The 16945-nt window shown below is 43.7% G+C and overlaps 1 protein-coding gene across 1 annotated transcript; it reads right to left on the bottom strand.

Annotated features, from left to right (window-relative positions):
* Window positions 1-339: 339 nt before the first annotated feature.
* Window positions 340-7360, bottom strand: LOC121624724 (cerebellar degeneration-related protein 2-like). Its single transcript, XM_041962568.1, has 6 exons — window positions 7138-7360; window positions 6259-6371; window positions 3971-4119; window positions 3705-3875; window positions 1976-2195; window positions 340-1392 (listed from the first exon to the last, which is right to left on the bottom strand). Exons 1-6 carry the CDS (start codon window positions 7217-7219, stop codon window positions 796-798), a joined length of 1332 nt encoding a protein of 443 aa, XP_041818502.1. The 5' UTR covers window positions 7220-7360; the 3' UTR covers window positions 340-795.
* Window positions 7361-16945: the final 9585 nt, after the last annotated feature.

The raw sequence follows: 16945 nt of genomic DNA, 5'->3' as shown, positions 1-16945 counted from the left end.
GTGTCAGTGTAGTTATTGCAGGTTTAAAATAAAGAAACTTATTGCTCCATATATGTATGTTGAATTGTCAAAAATGTTTGGAATGTAACTGAGTGAAAGACTTTTAGGTTACACCAGTAATTAGAGCTGAAACAGCTGCTTAATTAGTGGATAAGCTGATCAACACAATAAAAAGCAGCAACCCTAAAGAGAAATTGATGTGAAAGGAAGAATTTTACTTGGAAAGCTGTTTTTCCATAAACAGTACGTTGGATTGTTATATGATTAAATACGATCGATTAAATTTTGAGGCAATTAATGTACCAACTGAACACAGTCTCTGTTTTTCTCTGTAATTACAACCAAACTGCATCTTTATGTCTGCGTCTTTTCCAGGAAACTTTCTATGAATTCACATTACATCCTTTTTTTTTTTTTTAGGAAATTCTAGGAAACACAGGACCGACACAGTTTCTGCAGAGACGACCCGGATGTGATCCCCTCAGGAGCTTGTTTGAGAGCAAAGTGAGGTAGAGTGATTGTACAGTGGAGACGGCAGCGTTAGGCACCGGTGTTTCTGTGCAAAATGAGCCACGTCTGAGGCGTGAGCTGGTGGTGTTTGGCCTTCGTGTTCCTGCATCACTCTGATCTCTGAACCCCTCTGCATGGCGATCAAATAACAAATAACATACAGTACAGTAGAGTTGGTTAGCTTCATGTGCTGCAGAAAAAGTCTTTCCAAAGAGTCTCTCTGCAACTGGAAGACGATTATTAATCTTGGAGCAGTCCCTTTTTTTTTTTTTTTTTTGGAGGCAACTAATATAAAACAGGCAGCTCTTCTCCAGCTGAGGCTCCCCCCCTGTTTTCAATCAGGTCCTCTTTGGTTTTCTGAATGCGGGAGAAAATTTCCCTAAAAAGTTCCTTGTACTCCGGCTGGTGAAAGTCGTCCTCCATGTCTGTCAGAGCAGAAGAGGCGGCGGCGAGGGATGCGGTCTGGACCGACTTGTGGCTCTGCCCGTCCTGCTCTTCCTCCTGCAGCCCCAGGTGGCAGCGCCGCAGCAGCTCGTCGTACTTCACCTGCAAGGCGCTGTACTGGGCGTCGACCTCGTTGAGCAGCGAGATCCCGCGATACTTCACCACCTCGGCTCGGCGCACGCAGGAGCACTCGTGGTCGTAGATCCTGTCGGGCGAGTCGGGCATCGTCGCCAGCTTCATGAGGCGCTCGCTGTCCCAGCGCTTCAGGGGCCGGGGGCTTCTCGCTGCAGCTGCATCCCCTCCGCCCTCCTCCTCCGGGCTGAGGAACATGGAGCTGGGCAGCAGGCTGTGGATGATGTCCGGCCTGGTGGATCTCGTGGAGGATTTCCAGAGCTGGCGAAGCTCCTCGGCCTCACGCTCCAGCTCAGCCACTCTGGCCTGAAGCAGAGAGGAAAATGATTTAGAAAAGAGATGAAATCTGAGTCTGACATGTTGCTTCAGAAAGACCAGGAATGAGTCAGTGATGATGTTTTATGACACTGATTGTGCTGCAATCGCATTATTGTTGTTATGACAATAAGTTGTGAAAAACTGGATTATTCTTTATAACAAAACCTAATATTAGGTTTACAAGACAACAGGCTACAGCCACGCTTGCTGCTCTCTGAGGCTGTAGATACGCACAGCTAAATGCTAATGTTAGCATGCTAACCGCATCCATTATCCAAACATGCTCATGATTCAGTACTACAACCGGATCCCAAACCAGTTGGGACTCTGTAAAACTAAAAAATGAGTCAATCATTTCCACACAAACAGTTTACCAGCAACAGTTTTACAAAGCGTCCCTGCATCAAATTCAGAATAAGCAGATATTTACAAAAATCAGTGAAGCTGTCCTTCCTGTGCTGTTGAGTATTGGAGCTCTCTAGGAACTTTGGCCTAAAATTCAAGAAATCACATGTTGCTCTCCTAACATTGTGTATGTGTGCTGTGGAAACGCAGGTGAGAGATGCCATACCTGACAGCCCTCCATCCCCGCCAGCTGCTGCTCCAGCGCCGCATTTTCGCTGGCGAGCAGCTCCGCCTCTCGCTCTGACTCCTCCCTCTGAGCGCGCTCACTGGCAAACTGAGTCTGGAGGGCGCGGAGGGATTGTCGTAGCGACGCCTGCTCCTCCTCACGCCACGACGCGTCGGAGGACTCGAGGCCCCCTGAGGGTTCGTCGGGGTCGTCGTCGTACCTGCGCGGAGACGCAGACATTTATAACTACATGCATTTTTTTATACGTACATGCTTTTTGTAGTTCTTGAGTTATTTTTCAATATAAGTCAACTATATCAGTCTCTTAAGAAGCAGTTCGACATTTTGGGAAACATGCTAATTCTCTAAATGAAACGTAATGAAGAGTCTACCGTCATGCTAGCAGCGAGGCATCAGCATGCTAACATGCGTGCACATAATGATAACCATGTTCACCGTTCTAGCATGCTAACAGTTGCTAATTACCAGTAAACGCAAGAAACGTCATTAGTTTTGCAGGTATTTGGCCATAAACCAAAGTATTGGTCAGATTAAATTTTGACCTGATGATGGCGCCAGGTGAAAAGTCACGGGAGCATGATGTCAGAATTTCTCGGCAGTCTCAGCAGCTGTTTCAGCCTGGATCAAAGCGACCGACCGGCATCACCATCCTCAGCCGGCGAGGCCAAACCTCAACTTTTAAGAGCACGTGGACCAGTGCGCTCAGAATAACGCAAAGTTCGCCATCCGTTTCTTTTCATTTGACGATAAAGGTCATGTGATGTGGTCAAAATCTCCAGGGCAGGCGAGTAAGTGGACCTTGAGTGGAGGCTGTTCAGCTGTTTTTACATCGCCGTTATCACGCAGGAGTATCATGGAGGCCGATCATCGACTCTTTATCTGCTTCATAACGAGGCGAAACAAAGCGAAAGGTCACAGGGAATCCACAGCGGAGCGAAGTGACAACGGCATCTCGTAACACATGCTCACACGCTGCTGCATCTGTCTTCAAATATAAAATATCTGTTTGTAGTTGTGTGTGTATGTCAGGTGTACAGAGAGTTTTTTTAAACAGTAAAATGAAAAGAGAGACAATAAGAAAAGCTCACTGAGCCAGGAATCAAGAACTTATCAGTCGACGCGAGTAGATTAGAAATCAGCGATACTGACGCATGTTCGTGCCCTCAAGCTCAGACTTTGACCTCCTTCCTTCCAACCTCGCCCACCAGACTGCACGCCGAGTCCAGACCTGTCTCAAGTCTCCCTGCCGCGTTTTATCTGAGCTTTTCCATCCATCTGACCCGGACGTTAGGAGGGAGGAGGCCTGACAGGATTACGCTCACACACAGGTAGTGAATGAACCTGTCACAGCACAGGATGGTCCGGGCCGAGAGGAAGTGACCACGGCGTGAAGCGTTCAGAGCTGGGCGGCCCGCCAGCCAGGAGGATCAGCACACACACACACACACGCACAGGGGAGAGCTGAGGCGGGAGGAGGACTCAGTGGAGGATTTGCTGCTTCCTGTCTCAAAGCTTACAAAGAGCTTCTGGATCACTGACGATCTTTTTTTACCGTGTCAAGAAATAATCTAATAACAAAAGTTCTTAAAGTTTTTTGACCCTTTGAGGACATAAAACAGAGCAAAGCATGAAACCCTCACATGTGAGAATCTAAAACCAGCAAATGTTTGCTTGACAGATGCTTTAAATGGCATCGGAGCATCCTCACCTGAGTGTGTTTTGCAGCTCTTTCAGGCAGGACACGCTCTGAGTGCTGCGAGGCGGCCACTTCTCCCCGTGCGGAGGCTTCTGAAGCTGACAAGGACTCAGCTTCAGCTCCTCCACCTGATGCTGCAGCTCCTCCACCTGCGTCTGCAGCAGCTCCACCGTTTCCGTCAGCCTGTGCAGAGAAAAACCAACAGCGGACACTTCAGTCCAGAACGCTTCTCTTTCTTTCTCCCGCAGCAGCTAATCCACACCCCCCCCCCTACTCACCCCTGGATCTTCTGCTGGGCCGTCCTGTTGTCCAGGACCAGTTTGTGGTTGCTCTGCTCCAGCTCTCGGGCCGACACGTCCAGCTGCTCGTACACTTTGGCGTGCTGGTCATTGACCTGCCTGAGGAGGTCCACCTGCTTCGTCAGGTACTAGAGGAGAAACAGGAAGTTGCCAGGCAAGAGAGAAAGTGAGAGAGAGAGAGGGATGGGGTTTGTTGGACATCATCTGCTCAGATGTCTTTAATAACGAGACATCCAATCTATTACTATTATTATTGTTAGCCCATTTCTGCCAATGTATCATTATTAGTCATTGTAATGAGAAACTCAAAATAAATAATATTAAATAATGTGAAACTCATTATCATTATGTTGCAATATTACGACATTATTTAGAGATATTATGTCATTATTTTTTTTTCATAACATTGGCACAAATGGGCTTCCATACTACTGATATTATACATCAATTTAACAAAGTAAAACTTTATTTATATAGAATAAAAACACAGAAAAAGATGCAACACAGTGTGCTCCACAAAAGATGAAAAACGTGCATAAATGGGAGCGTTAAAAACATGGCAGAAAATTAATCATTAATCATGTCTTAAACTTCCTTTTTCTGATAATTCTGCCTCAATGCAATGTTTTTACTGGGAAACATGGACTATGTGGGAAAAGTAAACAAATCAATAATAAAGACACTCCAGAAAGGATAGTCAATAGTTTCTAATGGTGCTCATAAAGGAGCCAACCCTGTTATATTCATTATTAATTAGATGTTTAAGTTGCTAATTAAATGCTTTTCCTCCCGCAAAACAGTAAAAAAAAAAAAAAGTGCAACCTCCGGGAAAATGTCAAGACACAATCGAATGTTTTTTGTTTCCCAGCAACCCCTAAATGTCTCCTAAAGCTCCATCAGCGGCTCCTTTAAGTAGCACTTTCTTAAAGAACAGGTTATCTTATCAGCTGCTGCAGCACAGGACACTTTGAACCTTTCGTCATCAAATCTTCCTGCTCAAAAAAAAAAACAAAACATCGCTTTCACAGTGACAACAGACCTGCGGTTTGCACAACAGTTCAATGTCAGACTGCAGTCACACAGGATGTAAACAGTCCAGATGTACAGAATGTCAAAGTTTAACAGGTCACATCTATTTTTAAAGGCATCTCTGCTTCGTTAACAGGTCTTTCATTCCAGTAACGAGTGACAGTGAGGCAGCTAATTAATTGCAATTAGCCAGAATCAGAGGTGTGATGTCACAGCCAGTGCAGGTTTGAAGAGATTAATTCTGTGTGACGTGTAGAGGATTTAGTGCCGGACAGACCACACTCAAGGAAATTAAAGCTCGGCCTGAAATACGGAAAATAAGCCAAACCTGAAGCTAAATATTGAATTTCTGTCTGTTGAAGACCTTGAACTAACCATTTGGTCAAAGGTCTGCAGGAAATCCTGCATGCACCTCTCTAAATCTGCACACAGGAAGACAGAGAGAGGGCAAACAGGACAGTCGTGTATGAACATGTATTATCAAGCAAATTATTAATTAGGATAAATTGGTTAACATGCCGTCAATAAGAATAACCCAACTATCACTGTCTAGATAATCTCTGATAAATATGTCATACAGAAAATGCTCCCATTATAAACAGCTGACCTTTAAACTCAATAAATATTGTTTTATTTCTCTCTTTACTACAAAGCCTTCTGTCTTTCACTGTGTTATCTTACCAATAACTCTTTCCCAGTCTACACAGAATTATCTGTAAATACAAACATCTCAATGAGTTTTCTAAACCACAAAAACACTGGATTTTTTCAGCCCTGAGTAGCGTCTGCAGGCCGTCCTTACAACCTCCACCGGGGAGGCAGAGCTTGTGTGTTGCCTGAGAAGCGAAATCGCTCCGTAAAGCCTGTAAGATGAATAAAAGCTGAAGGTGACTCACAGTTTGATCAGCTCGGAGCGCCTCCTGTCTGGGTTTGGGTCTTTGCACATCCAGAGGACACAGTTTAGAGGCCTTTTAGTGAATGAACTGAACTGAAACGGTAAAAAGGAGGGTGCATGTGCCCCCATCCACAGTGGAAAGTGGCCTTTGTACAGCAGCATTTTGTACTTTTCTTTAAGGCTAATTTGAGGCCTTTGTTGTGTAATGGAAACCTGTGATGGTACAATGGAAACCAGCGGGTGCTTCACTGAGCCAGCCCTCTTATGCACACCACATCCTGGTCTACCAGAGGCTCTGTTTAGTGAAGTTTCGGCAAAGCCACAAAGTCCCACAGTTCTTTACCTCGATCTCCTGCAGCTGCTCCTGGTTGGTGGAGTACATCTGCTGCAGCCCCTGCTCCAGCTCCCTGTTTCGCTCCAGAAGGGTCTTGCCGAGCTCGGCCGCCAGCTGCAGGTCTGCAGGGGAGACGGAGTGAAGAACCACAAGTGCTTCAGCGCCCACGGCTGAGTCTCACTGATGGACACAGGAGGACTTCACAAGCGGCTTTGTGGGGTTTTGCTGTTGTTGGCAGGAATCCAGTAACCCACTTTTTAAAGCTAAATAAAAGGGTCTATCCACCTTCACCGGCTGAATATTCAAGGTCTTTTACTGAGTGAGGAGTGCTGGTTGTTGCCCAGCTCCTTCTCATATGCACTTCTTTCATCTAACATTGAAGAAAATCTCAAATAAAAGACACAAGTGGGTGAAAATAAGAAACATCAGAAGGGAATATCACAAACACAACCCCTTAAGCTTTAATATAAACGCATGCAATAAGACTGAGGGCATGAAGGAAGCCAAAGCCTCTCCTTCATTTCACTCAGACCTTTGGGGGTTTTTTTCACTTTGCCGCATATGTGGATGTCCTGCCTCCTCCTGCCTCCTCCTGCAGGCTGCCGGGCGGCTTCATGTGCACCAGAACAGCTTGTAGACTGAATAAAACACCCTGACTACCAATATTATATGTCCAGATAATCACATAGAAATTCCTTCAAATTGAACCTACTGTGCACCTGCAGGGTTAAATAGTGGATTTGGAAGGTAATGCATATATTAAATGTCCTATTTACCCCTATGTTACAGCTGTAATGTCCCTCTTTTGTTACTTGAGTGTTAAATGAAGGATCAGTGCGGCCCTTTATCTTTAAGGCTTCAGAGACAAAGACTGAGAGGAAACTGTACCATGTTCAAGGTCTTGCTTGTCGTACCACGGTTCCTCCTCCTTGATCTCAAATTCTTCCTCCACAATCATGTCTGTCAGCATCTTCGCGGCTACAATAAGTCACGCATGTTTCAGGGATTATTCCGGTTTTTTAACCTGACAAACGCAGAGATTAACGGGCGATGACAAACGGTCCAGGCCGCCTCCTTCACGCCGGTACATGCACGCCTGCAGCCGGCGCCGGTGTGCGCTCATCCCCGGTAAGATAGACAGAGAGACAGAGAGACAGACAGCCCACCGCTGACGAAACTCTGCTGCGTTCAGGGAACGTTTCCGGTGTCTAATTTCAAAACAAAAGCAGCGTTGATGCCCATGTTGCAGCTGCATTTTCTCGGACAGGACAGAAATGTAAAATGTAAAATCAAGTTTTTCTTAGAATAGATGCGGTGAATTTCAGTGTGACCGCAGGCCTTTATTTGAACCACCCAACCAGAAGCCTTCTTTTGAGCCGCATAATTTCTTCTCACGATCTAATAGGTGGAACAAAAAAAAAAAAATGTTCATTTTAAATTTGCTAAATTATTATTATTCATTCAATTAACTATGAATACAATTCAAATTAAATCGCTCCTGGAAATAAAATAATAAATAAAGTTTATCTGCACAATGACACAATGTTAATTATGTTAATAGAAAGGCGCAGGTAGAGCTCACCTTTGACCGTGCGGATGTACTTGGTCGCCACTGACGCAGTGTTTGGAAATGGAGGAGATATTATGTTAGCACGTTTAACAATACATTTGTACATTATAACACATTTCCAGACTAAACTGTAGCGTAACTTTCAAATAATGTTTGTAGATGCTCTGATTTATTTATTAGCCCGTTCTTTTTAAAAGATTCTCATCATGCAGATGGAGGACCAGGTGTAGAAGCCGTCTACCAAGACGCCACAACAACAGTGACTGTAAGGTAAAGTGAAATGCAAAAACAACACTATGAGAACAACATGAGAAACTGTTGCAAAAGCAGTCAAATAACCCTGCAAAACGGTCTAAAAACAAATGGCATGATAACAAAAACATGTATATTTAAAAGCCAATATTGTGAAGGCCTAACAAGATGTGAAAATACATAAATAATGACTAAGGCAAAACACAAAGATGTGAAAGAACAAAACAGGACTTTTTTGTTAACTTAACAGAACTTATCATACTTTCAATTTCTGACACATTTCTACTCTTTAATTAGAAAATATTGTGCATCGTAATTCAAAAGAACCTTTACAGTCTTTCATTTAGAAATATAGTTTGATCCAACATTTAATCCAACATTTGATTTTTTGTAGTTCAGCAGTGACTGCTGGTTTTATTCTCACATAAGGTGAATAATGTGCTTTTATGCTGAAGGTTAGACCAGGTAGCTTCCGGTGTCGGTCTGTCTCTCAGTGAAGTTGACCGTCACCACACCTGCTCCTCTGAGTTTGGTTCCTTCCATGGAAACAGCAGCGCACATCGTGCGGCTGACCGCACGGGGGCGCCGCAGCCACAAAACACAGACGTGCTGAGGTCGTTTCACCAGCACAAGAGAATAAGTCGTTTACAGATTATTAAAAGGGTGATGTTTTTCATATGTTGTTAATATAAAGAGGTAATTTAAACCTTTAAAATCCAAGAATAATATACATTAAATTTGTTTAATGTGGAGTGGTAAATAGTGGTAAGAAATAATACCACTGTAACTTGTCAAACCTCCAGTATCAGTTCCTCTTCCAGGCATTTAATTTGTACATTATAGGCTGCTAAACATATTAATCAGCAAACTCTTCTTGTAAAAACAAACAAAAAAACAAACAAACAAAAAAACAAAGATAGAAAATAACAGAGGTACTGGAATACTTGAGTTTTTTTAGTTAGACCACCAGCATTTGAATGCTAGCTCCATAGCATCTTTACTGACAGTTACATCCGCCATTTTGTCAGATTTGGGATTAGCCAAATATTCACAGACATCTTTTATATTCTGCCCAAATGCCTGCTGGAGCATTATCTGTAGGTACTCCTTTTATTACAGCTGTTTTGTCACTGTTGATTTATAATTTAGTAGTAGAATTCAGTTTTTCTTTGATCACTATACTGCTAACCAAGCTAGCACTCTACTAGCTTGTCTGCTATGTGTTGCTAATTCCTCATTCTAAGTAAGCTAACTGTTTTAAATACTTAATTACTCTCTGGATAACGGCTGTGCATGTTGATTTCATTAATTACTGTGTCTATTTGATCCTTCGACAAGAAGCACAGTGCCATTTGACACAATAATCTTTATTTTTGTGAATCCGGTTTCCTCGTTGCTAATTTTTACAATAGCTGTGGCCTAACTCGTGTTTATGGAATCTCATAATTTTCTGAAGTTACACTTATTCTTCTTGTTACTTTTCCAGGGGTGGAACAATGTTCTTTAATCAAGTAAAAGTAGCAATACTCAACTGTAAAAATACACCATTACAAGTGAAAGTCCTGCAATTAAAAAGTGCCAAGAATTGTCAGTAAAATGCTCTTAAAGTATCAAAGTACTACAACAGCAATATGATAGCATGTTTGTATCCTGGGGTGTTTCATCTGTAACATGCATCATATTCCACTAATTAAATACTCAAGTATAGTACAAATACTTCAAAATTGCTGTCAAGCACAAGACTTAAATAAGTGTACTTTTGTCCGTTGTACATTTGAATGGGAATTATCTGTTTATTACACTACACATTTGTGTATTTGAGGGCTGGTGTGGCCTGATACTTTGGTCAATCCATATTCAGATTTTACACCTGAATTAATATAATAATTTCATGAAACATGATGCTGCAACAGTTTGGGAGACAAATGACAGACTGCTCGTATGTTCGTCCGTTTTTATCCTCCTCTACACACAGATATGTCATCTCACATGAGTGCGTTTGTTTTCAGGCTTCGGGCCTTGTTTCCTGGAGCTGGTGGCACTTCGACAGGCTGCGTCTCAGTGAAGCCGTCGACTCAGAGACAGCAGGTCATCGCCGTTCGGAGACATAGAGCGAGAGGGGAGCGTCTCTTCTCCGCTGGAGCTGAACAAACCTGACTGTTGAAGTTTGGACGTCAGAGAGCAGCAGACAGAAGAGACGGCACGAAGCTCGCCCAGACAGGAGAAAAAGGTAACTTCCACTTGTGTCCTGTCTCCCCTGAATCTGCACATGGTTGACTCAGACTGAGATGATGTAGGACGTCAACAGCTGAGTCATCTTTCAGAGAGAGAAAGTTTTCACTGTGAGTAGGTGGGCGGCATCCAGGGATAGAGGATGAGCCAATTTCATGAATTTTTCTGAAGTCACTGAAATCTTTGCGTCCTGAATTCTCTGGCAATGAGACATCCTCAGGAGACAAGGGATTTACAAAATTTTGTAGTCTTTATGATGAGTGTTCCAAACCAAACCAAGACTGGATCATTTATCATGAGTTTTATCTAGTGTGCACCCTGTTCCATGTTTTATTTCTTCTTTTGGTGTTTGCAGTCTGACATTGTGTTCTTTCATGAGCAAACTTAAAGCACTAAACCACTTGCATAGGATACGTAGTACCATTTATTTTAAAGCCTTTTCCACTGAAAGCACCATTTCATTGAACGGGACTTGTAAGCTGCACGATCATGATGTGCACTTTCATCAGCTGGTGGCAGTGTAGTCTTGTGATTTGGTCCGTTAAGTGCTGCATACCCAACATAGAAAAAAATTCAAACAAAGAGGACATGTTACACAAACACGCTTATTAACCATCAATTATTCATTTCAACGTAGTCAAAAAATGTTATCTGAACCATGTTTTTTAAATTCTTTCCACTGACATAAATGAACATGATCAAATAGATTAACATACCACCGTACCAGATAGCATGCAGCATTTGATCAGCTGCACAGTCAGAGTTCAGTTTCATTATCAGACACAGACAGATGAAACCATTCTCCACGGTGGGTGGGAGAAGCATCCTGCCAGCTGATGATAAACGATGTGCTGCTCTGGACCCCAAAGGATGATGATGATGAGCACAGCACCCTCCTCACCCTCTCTGTCTCCTTCCATCGATTCTCTCTTCCCTTTAAATGTATGCCAAACATGCCTCTGTTAGCTGCTGAGCAGGGATGTACTGCATGAGTGTTTGTTTTTAATATGTGAGGTAGTTTTATAATCTTCCTGAATTTATATATGGCGCTTTGGATCCTTTCATGGCCAAAAGTTTGTGGACACCTGAACTTTACACCAATGTGTGATCGTCAAACATCTCAGTTCAAAACCACATGCATTAATCTGCTGCTGCGACATCCTCCAGTCTTCTGGGAGGATTTTCTTTAATGGTTTTAAACTGCGACAGCAGGGATTTTCCCCATTCAGCCACAAGAACATGAGTGAGATCAGCGACTGACCACTGACTTGTAGTCAATGCTCCAGTTCGTGCTGAAGGTGTCGGATGGGAGGTCAGATCTCTGTGCACACCCGTCAAGTTCTTCTGCAGCAAACTGAGAAAACCATTTTTCATTGTCATGTTCAAACAGGAAAGGCCTCCCCAAAATGTTGCTAAAAAAGATAAAGCTTCATGTGTCCATTTACTTTTGGCCATAGCGTATACATTTCAATTATATATTAGGGATGCACCAGTTCAACTTTTTTGGTCTACATACTGATACCTGGGCTTTGGGTATTGGCCACATCGAGTATTGATTGAATACCTGTGTTTAGTTAATAAGCTGTTGTCTGATATGAGTATCGATATCAGTGTGTCTCTATAATATATAGCCAATAATCAAGGATACAGAAATACTCTTTGTCTCTTTCTAAAAATCTCCCCACATCAAAAACTTCTTTTTGATGATCCAAAACAACCCAGGCTAAATTGTAATATATATGGTTCTGTGTATTGAATGTATTTTTAAGGAATTAATAGTGTTGTTAATCAATAGCAGCGACTCAGTGATGACTCAGCTGGAACTGGAAGATTTGTGGCGGATGCACGGCGGTGTGTCGGACCACCACATTTGTTCAGACTGAAATATGTTTAACTGTATGCATTAGCATTTAGCTCAAAGCACTGCCGTGCCTAAGTATAGCCTTATCACAGAGTTGCTAGCATGTCTGTAGGCTAGGGTCAGGGCTAGGGTTAGGGTTAGCATGTTAGCATCAGCATGTTAGCATTGTCAGTATTAGCATGCTAACATTAGCATTTAGCTCCAGGCCTCTAGAAGTCATGTTAATAGCTCAGCAGTAAAAATGAGGTTGCCAGACGTTTTTACTGGGAAGCGTAAAGAGCCACAAGAAAATAAAGATAAAAAACTGACAAAATGACTAAATCTTCCATTATGATCACAGGAAGGTTTAATCTTTTATTCTGTTATGAGTGTTTTCTTTAAGCCAACTAGTGTCTTCCATCAAAAGTCCTATCTGCATCCTTTAACAGTGCAGTGATGGTGCAATTAATTCATCAATCAGCATTGCCACCCATGAATAAAAGTCCCTGATTACAACTAATTGTCACCAAACAGGAAGCTGAGTCAGAGTAGGTTTTTGCCAACAGATTGTGTGAGTTCTTGTGAGGGCGGAGCGGTCGCTGACACATCTCACTAACTCACCGACCCCAGGCCAACATACTCAGCCAGGTGGAGGATTAGATGCTGTAACATCACAAGCTTTTCCTTTAGGGCCTCTTAGCCCCGGCCCTTTCATCTCATGTGTACTCTCCCCGTTTCGTGCTCCACCCTCAGCGTGTCCCCTCTCTTCCCATCCGTCCTCCGCCATCCTCCTGATTTCTCCGTCTCTGTTTTGCGGCTGTCAGCGAGATGAGAGAAAAAGCCGAGCAGGAAGCAGGAGCTCTCAGCAGGGACTCGGCTTCTCGGAGTGATAAAAAAGCTGTGATCTTTTTTCTGCAGAATCAACACTCTGCTTGTGTTTCCCCCTATCTACACATACACCCCTGGCATTTTTTGCTTTTATTGATGCTTTATTGCCTTTTCATTTTGGATTTCATGGGGTGCGAAATGCCAAACGAAAGAATGGGACCCTGTGCGCTCCTTTGGCTCTCCTGTTATTTCATCTCCCTTTCAGAAAATGATTAGAAGTGTGTTTCAAATGCAAAACAAGGTATCCGGCCATGTTTCCTCTGTGGCAGCAAAAGCGTCTTCAAGCAGCACAATAACGGTTTTGCGAGTGAAAGGACGTCAGATAGAGTAAGGGAGGAAATTGAAATATTACAAGCGAGAGTGCAAGCTAACAGGACGATTACCGTCGTGCTCTCCAACCCATTCACACACTCCTCCCCATCCCTGCAGCGATCTGGGTTGGTAATGGTGCTTCTTGCTGCCGTAGCGTGGAGGCAGTGACATTAAAAGGCGGCAGCGAACGGTAATGAGTCGTTAAAAGAGAAATTTGGAGCCCTACTGATCCGTTTCCATACCAACTGTCTTACTTGTGGGGATGGGATCCTCGCAATGTTTGGGGGATTGGGGGGGAAGGAGGAGCTGGGGATGGGTGTAATGGGATTTGAGGAAGTGCTTCTGGGTGGAACTTCAACACACACACGCACACACACGCACACAATACATATGACAAAACCTTTAAGTGTGTGTGTGCGTGTGTGTGTGTGTGTGTGTGAGGGCTTGTCTTAAGCTAATCTTCAAAGCTCTTACATTTTGCAGAAATCCATCATGACAGACAGAGCGCAGCGGGCCTGCGGCGACTTAAATTTGTTGTGATTTTTCTCTCTCTCTCTTTTTTTTCGACGGAGTCTCGTCTTCTTCTTCTTCTGTTGTCTTTCGCCGCCTTTTGTTCTGGACATGTACACAAACAGTCAAGGATGGGAGATGCACTGGCACTGAGAGGAGCCGCTGCCACGTTGCCATGACAACCAGGCGTTTGCTAAAATCAGCGTGATGCCAACTCTCGTCCAGGATTTCATATGAGCATGTGTGTGTGTGTGTGTCAGGGAGGGGGGGTAAAAGAGACAAAGATGCCAGCAGAAGCAAACAAGCACGCATGCTGTGCGCTGTATGTGCATGCATGTGCGTGTAGCAGATATTACTTTTATGTTGCGCCAGCCCGTCCATGCTGTTTACACACTGCAACGCAATAAACAGAAATTTAGGAATGACAGAAATGGGAAAAGAGAGACACAGAGATAACCAGAGAGAGAAGGATGACGATGATAAGAGAAATTGGATGTGGGTTAGAGATAGCAAACTGTAATCACTGAACACTAACTTCAAAGGCATCGTTGGCAGGGGAAACTAGGAAACTATGAAAAGTTTAATTTCACAAGTAATCTCCCACCCTGGGGTGTGTGGGTAAAACAAAACTCTGTGAAGTAGATGAATTTAGCTAATCTCTCTCGCACAGCTTCAGGGGATCACAGAGGCACATGGATAGAAAGTGCATACTAGTGCCTAGTTCCTGCTTACATTTTATGAAACAGAGACATCTCATTCCTCTAATACGCTGAGGGTAGATAATGGTACGTCCCTGCTCTCAAAAACAAGATGAAAACACCTTTTTGTCCAGAACCCAGGAGGAAAATTAGCCGGAGAGGATGAAAGGCGTCTGCACTTGCAGGTTAGAATGAATGACTGACAGCTGCCTCCCGCTCTGATGTTTCCTGTTGTGTGTGGATGAGAGGAGACTTGGCTGATGTTGCATCAAACCGCTGTGCTGATACAGCAGACAGGAGGGATGATGGATGGTGTGTGTGTGTGTGTGAGAGAGAGGAGTGTGTGTGTGTGAGCTACAGTTTCACAAGAGCAATCCAGTTATGTGCTGAAATGATTAGTCGCTGAATCAGCAACATATTTTGATAATCAATCAATGAATTAAGTCAATTTATAGAGATATTGTATGTTACCCCAGGTGCTCTTTCTATGTTCATGGTTCCCAGAGGATGAATCCTAGTGACTTTGGTGATTCCCTGACTTTTTATCTAGCGCCCCAGCAGGACAAAGTTTTGACTTACGCAGTGAAATAGCTTGGCATCTATTCCATAGGCTGGCACAGACATTCATGGTTCCCAGGTGATATATCCTAATAACTTAGGTGGTCGTCTGCCTTTCATCCTGTTCTATCATCAGGTCAGAATATCAGTTTGTACAGCACTTCTGGTTTTATGACCAAATACCTACAAAACTAATGGCATTCCCATCAGCTGTAATGTGTCCATTCATCCATCATTTTATGCTGCATATTCCCGTCCAGGTTGTGGTGGCAGCACACTAAGCAAGGTGGTCTGGACATCCCTCTTTCAAGCAACGGTGTCCAGCTGCATGAGGATCCCGAGGCAATGCAGATGAGATATGTATTCTCTCTAGCATGTTGTGGGTCTGCCTTGGGGGTCCTACCGGTCGGGCATGCCTGGAAAAACTTCTAAAGGAAGCTGCCCAGGGGGCATCCTGATTAGATGCTCAGATCACCACAACTGGCACCTTTTAATGCAAACTCTGCGCTCTCTTAAGATCTCTAAAGCTGAGCCCAGCCCTCTGACAGACAAACTCAATTTGGACGCTTATATCCACCATCTCCTCATTTTTTGGTAACTACCCAAAGCTTGTGACCATAGACGAGGGTTGGAATGTAAATCGACTGGTACATCGAAAGCTTTGCCTTCGGGCTGAGTTCCTTCTTCATCTCAATGATCTGGTACAATGGCTGCATTACTGCTGGCACTGCACCAATCTGCCTGTTGATCTCATGGTCAGTTTGACCCTCACTCTTGAACAAGACCCTGACTTGGGGCAGCAACTCACTCCCAACCCAGAGAGAGAGCAATCCATCATTTTCCATCAGAAAACCGTGGCCTCAGACTTGGAGGTGCAGACACTCATCCTGACTGCTTCACATCATTTCGTGGTCTGATGAAGCCAACAGAACCATATCATCTGCATAGAGCAGAGAAGCTATTGAAGTCCATAAGCTGGACACTCTGTAGACCTCTGTCAGGCATATTAGTGATACTTCTCCCAAGTCTTCAAACTCTGCCTCCTTCACAAATGATGTGTTGATTGTGTTCAGATGTTCGTCAGTGTGCCCTTTCTGCTGCTCGACAATATTCCCAGTCGAGTTCAGCAGTTCTCCTCCCCTGCTGAACTCAGCCTGAACCAAGCCCTGCTTTCCCCTCTGAGTGGTCTGATGGCTTGTAAGAATTTTCCTCGAAGCCAACCAAAAGTCCATCTTTGCAGGCTCCCTGACCTCTTCACAGGTTTTTGCTTTGCTAACCACCAAAGCCGCAGCCCCTCCTGCATCCCAGTACCTGTTCACTAGGCCTCTTTCTTCAACTTGATGTCCTCTTAGGTTGCCACCACAACAGGCACCAACAACCTTCTGACCACAACTTGGAGCAGCCGCTTCCACAGTCGAGGCTTTGACCAATCAGATTCCCTCTCCCCAGCATCCCTCTTGCTAAACTAAGATAGTGAATATGATAAATGTTAGCATTCACCTCAAGCACTGCTACGCCTTAGCACAGCCTCACAGAGCTGCCAGCATGGCTGTATGACTCTTTTGCTCTTGTATAAATGCCAGACAATACCCGATTCCAGCCTCTCAAATGTGAGGATTTTTTGCTTTTACTTTGTTTTATGACATGGTTAACTGAATGTGTTTGGGTTTTACTCTGTTGGTCGTGCAAAACAAGCATTTTGAAGACTTTAGGAAATTGCCTTAGCGATTTTTGACAGTTTTATTATATTTTATAGACCAAATTTTCAAGAAAATAATCAGCAAAGTAATCAGTGTATGAAAACACTTGGCTGTGAAGCGAATTCAGGTAATTTCT

This window comes from Chelmon rostratus, chromosome 21 (assembly GCF_017976325.1).
Source record: "Chelmon rostratus isolate fCheRos1 chromosome 21, fCheRos1.pri, whole genome shotgun sequence".
In the NCBI taxonomy this organism is placed as follows: Eukaryota; Metazoa; Chordata; class Actinopteri; order Chaetodontiformes; family Chaetodontidae; genus Chelmon; species Chelmon rostratus.
This window is presented reverse-complemented; position numbering and strand designations above follow the sequence as displayed.

Coding starts and splice junctions, on each gene's coding strand:
- LOC121624724 (XM_041962568.1), bottom strand. CDS start 7,219: ATGCTGACAGACATGATTGTGGAGGAAGAATTTGAGATCAAGGAGGAG. Junction 3,876..3,970: donor GCCCAGCAGAAGATCCAGGG/GTGAGTAGGGGG, acceptor TTCTCTGCACAG/GCTGACGGAAACGGTGGAGC. Junction 2,196..3,704: donor GAGCTGCAAAACACACTCAG/GTGAGGATGCTC, acceptor GTCTCCGCGCAG/GTACGACGACGACCCCGACG.